Raw genomic sequence first — 7500 nt, 5'->3', positions numbered from 1 at the left:
AGGGTACGGTATATATTATAAAGGAAACCTCCTCTTTCTTTTTCTCTAGTCCTTGACTTCTTTTCTCACTTGGTCTTTCTTCATTTTTCACATCTCTCTCTCTCTCTCTCTCTCTCTCTCTCTCTCTCTCTCTCTGTTAACCCCTCCTTTTCCCCTCTATCCTCTGAGTACATCTGTTAGCATCACTCTTTCTCCTGGCATCGCTTTCTCTATATTTTTGTCCCTCTCTCCTATTTCCTCTCAGTGTTTTTTCTCTCTCCTCCTCCTCCTCCTCCTCCTCCTCATCTCTTTCTCTCTCACTCTCTCTCTCTCTCTCACTCTCTCTCTCTCTCTCTCTCTCTCTCTCTCTCTCTCCCTCTCTCGCTGTCTATGTCGTTCCATCCCTCAGAATTATATGGGTCATGTCAGGGTGTCTTGGAATTGAGTCAGAAACCATAGGGGGCTTTAGCAGGGGTGGGGGGGGGGTGTTGATGAGTTGAGGGGGTGGGTGGAGGTTGGGAGGGGATTGCGAGGGGTGTGTGTGTGTGTGGGGGGGGGGGGGGGGGGGGGGCAGTCCCTGCTGACGAGGCAGGGAAGAGTGTTATTAATGGCAGGCTAATCACTGAAATGCTAATGCGGTTCTTCCGAGGACTGATTAATTACGTTTGATTAAAGCTTGTGTTCCACATGTCAGCTGCAGCCTTGTCCTGAGGAGGCGATGCCACCCTGCCGGTGGACAAGCCAACGCACAAATGAATAACAGACGAACGGGCCGTTAGAAGATGGATGCCATGCCAACACTGTGGCTTTTGAAAGATACTGTGCCATTTAGCCCTGCTAACCTCACTTTGTAGCCTCATGATCATGTTTAAGGCACTTACCGGGGCTATTCCCAGCCAGAACTGGGTAAATCTGCCTGTTGACAGTCGCAGTAGGGTGAAGGATTTGCACCCGGAATCAGTAATGCAGGGCAGAATAGCTTCTCGTGCCGTGCTTCACCTGAGAAAATAGAACCTGTTTCATAGTGTAGGGTCTGGTGGATAGAATTTGTGAGAAAAATGAGACACTGCTCCTGGAGGGTACAGTCTCTCGATGCTAACGGAGTCAGATACTCAACAAACTTCAGTTCAGTTCAGTTCAGTTCAGTTCAGTTCAGTTCAGTTCAGTTCAGTTCAATTCAATTCTATTTATACAGCACCAAAACAATAAAATTGTCTCAAGGCACTAAACAGAGCGGAGGGCCTGAACCCCCTTAGAGCAAGCACAATGGCAACAGGGGTATGGAAAAACTCCCTGTTAATCAGGAAGAAACCTTAAGCACAACCACGGCACATGAGGGGGGGGGGGGGGGGCATCTGCTTGAGGCCGGCCGGGTAGAGATAGAACAAACAAGGAATAGTCTTCTGTTAAGGCACTTGTTCTCTTCTTGCAGGTATCACCACGCTAATAGCTAAAGGCATCTACGAGTCAGCCTTCCCTCTCCATGATGTAAGTAGAACTCAGAATCCTCGAGTCCTTTGTGATCACAGGTCTCCTAGAAACACTGTAGCGTGATTGTTGTTCCTCAGCTGTAGATCACGTTGGGTTAAAGTGTCTACCAAATGACTGAATGTAAATGGATATAGGTTTCCTGTGGTAGTCACTTTCCTGCCTTCATAAAGGGGGAATAGTAATAGTCACAGCAGTATTAGTAGCACTGTTCATTTAGTATCCCTGTGTGTCTCTAATGTCCTTCTCCTTGACCTGCAGGGTGACTGCAAAGGCCCAGCCAAAGGTGAGGAGAGGAATGACCGACAGGTGGGTAGAGATTTTATATGTGGGCCTAACAGCAATATTTACAATGTAAAGGATATACTTCAGCTGTCAGGTTGTAACATGTTATGTAACAGTGATTAGATGATAAAATACTTAAAAGACACTGAAAAGACAGTATACAGCTTTAACTTTTTCTCACCATTGTTTTTCAGATACTGCATGATGAATGGGCGAGATACGGAGCTTTCTTTAAGCACCAGCCTGTAGACTTAATCAGGTATGGTTTTTATAACAACAAAATATAAAGCTACAATCACAATGCGTCCTAAGGAATCAACCCTTTCCCCCTAATGCTATATGCCCTTTGACCTCAGGAAGTACTTTGGAGAGAAGATCGGCCTCTACTTTGCCTGGCTGGGCGTCTACACCCAGCTGCTTATCCCGGCCTCCATAGTGGGCATCACCGTGTTCTTCTACGGCTGTGCCACAGTCGACACCAACGTGCCCAGGTACCTGCTTCCTCAAACGGGTGAAACCTAGAGCCCTGTAGGGTGGCATGGCTCCTCCTCCACATAGCAGAAACATCATGGCTCCTCCACATAGCAGAAACATTAAGGCTCCTCCACATAGCAGAAACATCATGGCTCCTCCACATAGCAGAAACATTAAGGTTCCTCCACATAGCAGAAACATCATGGCTCCTCCACATAGCAGAAACCTTCAGCTTAAGACTCGCAAACCTGTCGTGAAGGCTTCTTGGTGGCATATTTATAGGGTCCTAATCAGGTATTAAAAGAGGTATTACAGTGTTTATGTGTAAAACTAGCAAGCCAACTAGTTCACACCTAAAAACAGCAGAGGTGGTGCTGATAAGTGGTAGTTGATTAACTGATGTATTTCAGGTGATATATTTTATGCTCTGACAGCTGTTTAATTTGATCACGTGTAATCCGACCCCGACCACAAAACTACTAAGTGAAAGCACATGGAGGGTTCTACGCTTGTGAACTTTAATAACAGTCTCAGCTGCGCCAAACCTTTCTCCGCACACAAAATATGGCCAACTAATGCATTAATTCAAGCTGAAAAAAGAATTATTCTTAATGGAACCCTCAGTATTTTATTTTCAAAGAGGGATGAAGAAGTAGAACTAGACCTAAATGGTTGCGAGCGCCCTCGTGCCAGTTCCTGCTGTGATCTAGGGCTGGGTTCCACGCGTGAGTGGGCGTGAGGCAGCTGCGAGAGTGTGGCGGTAAGAGGACCTTAGAGAGAACAGGAGGGAGAGGTGGGCAGGAGGGCAGCGACTGGTACTGCGGAATCTGCTGGCTCAGGTTGGCACAGATACAGGAACAAACGCCCACTTTTTATTTTCATCACGGATAGGGTTTTGTCAAGGTCACACAGAGGACACGCTTCTTAAAACTTTGTTTTTTATACTGAAAGTAGAAATGTAAAAATCATATGACAAGTCAAAAGCAAATGAATATCTTTACCACTGATTTATATATGATGCACCTCAGCAGGCCAAACTATTTTCCTTTTTTTCATTTTATGAAAAGATGTTGTCTGTCTGAGTTCGAATCGGTCCACGTCAGAAGTAACTTATTTATGTTTCCTTAGAGATTTGGATGTAGATTTGTGTGTGGACAAATAACACTGTGATCTTAGAACAAAGAATATTGAAAGAAAGTTTAATGAGGCTTTGATCAGTAAGATGATTCCGAGACATTATCCCACTAAAAAAGTAGGGCAACATCCCAAGCCATTATCCGCTCAGTCATAACAATGTCTTTGACAAGTTTTTTTTCCCCAAACATTCTCTCCACAGACTTTTTTATGAATTATGTAAGCAAAGAGATCCGGCATTAAGAAAATGATCTTTGTTCCCTTTGTGATAATTAGATTTTGCGACATTATTCTCATATTCAGTTGCCGTACATATTTTCATTTATGTGGTGAGACCAAGCTCATTTATGTACTCATGTGCTCTAGGCCCACTTAGTTACTTGCAGATTCTCTTTAAAGTACAAAAATCTCCCTGATTGCACCAGTTTGAGGATTTGCCCTGGCCTATGCCCATCTGTTTATGCGTGTGTGTGTGTGTGTGTCTGTGTGTCTGTGTGTGTGTGTGTGTGTGTGTGTCTGTGTGTGTGTGTGTGTGTGTGTGTGTGTGTGTGTGTGTGTGTGTGTGTGTGTGTATGTGTGTGTGTGTGTGTGTGTATGTGTGTGTGTACGTGTGTGTGTGTGTGTGTATGTGTATGTGTGTGTGTGTGTGTGTACGTGTGTGTGTGTGTTTTGTGCCAGTCTGGAGATGTGTGACGAGATGCAGAACTTCACCATGTGCCCGTTGTGTGACGGAGCCTGTGACTTCTGGCACCTGAGCACCGCCTGTGGCACCGCCCGAGCCAGCTACCTCTTCGACAACCCGGCCACCGTCTTCTTCTCCATCTTCATGTCTCTCTGGGGTAAGGGTTCACTTTTCTGTCTGTGTATTTCTGTCTGTCTGTCTGTCTGTATGTCTATTGGTCTCTCTCTCTCTCTCTTTCTTTCTATCTCCCTCCCTCCCTCTATCTCTCCCTCTTTCCCTCCCTCTCTCTCTTTCTATCTCCCTCTCCCTGCTTCCTCGCCAACCCAGCCACCATCTTCTTCTCTCTGGAGTTGGCCGTCTGTTTTTTCCTTTTTGACTTTCTGCCTCTTTCTCACATCCTCCTCTCCCTCATTCCTCCCTCTCTCTTTCCATCTCTGTTTCTTTCTTTCTTCCCCCCCCCCCCCCCCCTCTCCTAATTCTCGTCAGCTCAGTCAATTCAGTTCAACTTTCTTGTCCCTTGAGAGAAAAATGGATTTGATGGAATGATCTGTGCAGTCGGCATCAACAACTTAAGACAACGGCAACAACAACGGCACAGATCTAACACAAGGAATGACAGACTCCAGTCACGTACCGCTGGATTATTTCATCCAAAGACTTCAGCAGCCACTCTGACGGCTTTGAAGAGAACGCCTCCTTTGACTGCGCCTGTGTGTGTGCGCCTGAGTGTGTGTGCGCCTGAGTGTGTGTGCGTCTGTTAAGTCAGTCTAGCAGGTGCCCTGAGGCGAGGCCCTGACATTAACTTACACTTTAAACTCTTGTAGCGAGGGATTGGGACAGGCCAGGGCATCCAGGCCTTATCACCTTTCTCACACACCTGGCTCTTGTAGCGGCCGGAAAGACGAGCCTCACTTACCTCAAGGTTCTTCCTTTCTGTCTCACTATCTATGTGTATCTGTATATCTGTCAGCACTCTCTCTCTCTCTCTCTTTCTCTCTCCGTCTCTCTCTCTGTCCCCCTCTCTCTCCCCCTCTCTCTCTCTCTCTTTCTGTCAGTCTTCAGCTGTCACCCATTCACTCTTTCCTTTCACCACCTTGCTATGTTATCTCTTTCTTTCTTTCTTTCTTTCTTTCTTTCTTTCCTCAATGTTATCTATTGTGCGTTACAGTATACTGTATATGATGCTGTGTAACATTGGACCAAACAGCCCATTCATGACTTTAAACCAGCCCTGTCGAGCTTTCAGTTCAATTAAATTAAATTGTATTGATAAAGTGCTAAAACAATAAAACTATCACTAGGTGCTTTACAGAGCCCAGGGCCTGAACCCCTCGGCCTGCTCTGCTTCAGTCTAAGCGGACACCAGAGTTGTGCTCATGTCTCTTAGTCTCTTAACAAACACGATAGTGAAAGTGGCTACACGCATGATCACTAATTACTTTCATCAAGATCCGATACTGTCTGTTCTCGGTCAGCTGGTAGGGCTTCCTAGCTGTTTTGCCCTACTCACACCCCGCCAGTAGACGACGCATCACTCTCTCCTCCTCGTGAACCTGATCTTGGGAACAGGGCCTAGTGCAGAGGCACGCTGGAGGTACAGCAGTAAGGAGATACAGGTCACCGGCGGAGAGGGGGAGTGCAGACAGAACGAGAGAGAGAGAGGGGGGGGGGGATGATGGTGATGGATAGGAAAGGAAAGAAAAGAGAGAGAAGGAGAGGTACGGAGCCCAAGCCACACAGAGTTGAGGAGATTGTGGAGATCTTTCTGTCACTCTCTCTCTTTCTCTCCCTGTCTATCTCTTTGTCTCTCTTTCTCTCCCTGTCTATCTCTTTGTCTCTCTTTCTCGCCCTGTCTATCTCTCTGTCTCTCTTTCTCTCCCTGTCTATCTCTCTCTCTCTCTTTCTCTCCCTGTCTATCTCTCTGTCTCTCTTTCTCTCCCTATCTCTCTGTCTCTCTTTCCCACTGTCTGAATGGGCAGGGTTATTGTATTTCTGCTGCTGTCAGTGCTTGGCGTGGGTTTGATCGGTCGTGACACTGCCTGATGGCTGCTTTGTCTCTCGCTCACGTTCACTCTCTCCTCCTTCCTCTCTCTCCCCATTCGCCCTCTCTCTCTCTCTCCTCTCTCTCTCTCACCCCCCTCCATCTCTCTCTCTCTCTCTCTCTCTCTCTCCCCACTCTCTCGGGGGGGAATGACAGCATCTTGTCTTTCACTCACCTGTGCCGTTGCGAGAGGGCCAATGCATTATTACTCATAGAGGGACCTCCACTGCAGAACCGGGGCGGCCATTACATATTCATGACACTCCACCTGTTCTACGGCTCGGGGAATGTGGTGCCGGACTGCAGCCATTCTGGTCTCACCAGAAGATTCTTGAAGTTCTTTGGTGTTATGCCATCATGGCCCCAATAGATGTTTGTCAGGCTGAATTTGAATGAGAAGCCCATGGCTTTATATTTCATTCGTTGGCCCTTTTGATGGCAGAATGATGTCTGCTCTTGGCCGCGCGGACCTCTGAGGTTAAGACTCACTGTAACTCAATCAAGCATCAGGAAACCTGACAGGGTTCACTTTTTGGCACTTCAGCGCATATAACAAAAAGTTTCCGGTAACACTATATTGTAATGGTTCATTATGTGATAGACAACAAACTGAGTGGCTGTTGAACAAACTGTCAACTGAGCCTAACTGTCAACGGCCTGTCATCTAACCTGGACCATACAAATAGCAGGACCAGAACCTCAAATGGAACACCACTTATATTCATCATTGTTAACAGAATGGCAATACTTCATTGATTGTATAAGATGGTCCATTAAAATAAAATGTGTGTGTGTGTGTGTGTGTGTGTGTGTGTGTGTGCATATGTGACTTCACATGAATGTCTCTGTGTGTGTGTATTCGCCTGTGTGTGTGTGTGTGTATCTCCAGTGGTCACGTTTCTGGAACAGTGGAAGCGCAGACAGATCAGCCTGAACCATAGCTGGGACCTGACAGGCATGGAGGAGGAGGAGGTGAGTAAGACACCCATCACACACTACCCCCCTATAACACACACACACACACACACACACACACACAAGCATCACACACGACCCCCTACAACACACACACACACACACACACCAATAACAAACTACACACTACAACACACACACACACACAATGATCTCACACTACCCCCTACAACACACACACACACACACACAACCATGTCACACTATCCTTTACAACACACACACACACAACCATCACACACTACCCACTACAACATACACACACATACACACACAACCATATCAAACTATCCTCTACAACACACACACACACACACACACACATACACACACAACCATCACACACTTCCCCCTACAACACACACGCACAAACAACCATCACACACTACGACATACACCACACACACAACCATCTCACACTACCCCCTACAACACACACACA

General features: G+C 46.5%; 1 protein-coding gene across 1 annotated transcript in view; it reads left to right on the top strand.

Annotated features, from left to right (window-relative positions):
* LOC105898343 (anoctamin-2-like) overlaps positions 1–7500 on the top strand; it is a 49243-nt gene that overhangs the window by 15992 nt on the left and 25751 nt on the right. The window contains exons 9-14 of the mRNA XM_042710038.1: positions 1412–1467; positions 1729–1776; positions 1947–2011; positions 2109–2243; positions 4039–4199; positions 6973–7055. Of these exons, the coding sequence (XP_042565972.1) occupies positions 1412–1467; positions 1729–1776; positions 1947–2011; positions 2109–2243; positions 4039–4199; positions 6973–7055 (548 nt within the window). The remainder of the gene's footprint in view (positions 1–1411; positions 1468–1728; positions 1777–1946; positions 2012–2108; positions 2244–4038; positions 4200–6972; positions 7056–7500) is intronic.

Source organism: Clupea harengus, chromosome 16, assembly GCF_900700415.2.
Source record: "Clupea harengus chromosome 16, Ch_v2.0.2, whole genome shotgun sequence".
In the NCBI taxonomy this organism is placed as follows: domain Eukaryota; kingdom Metazoa; phylum Chordata; class Actinopteri; order Clupeiformes; family Clupeidae; genus Clupea; species Clupea harengus.
This window is presented reverse-complemented; position numbering and strand designations above follow the sequence as displayed.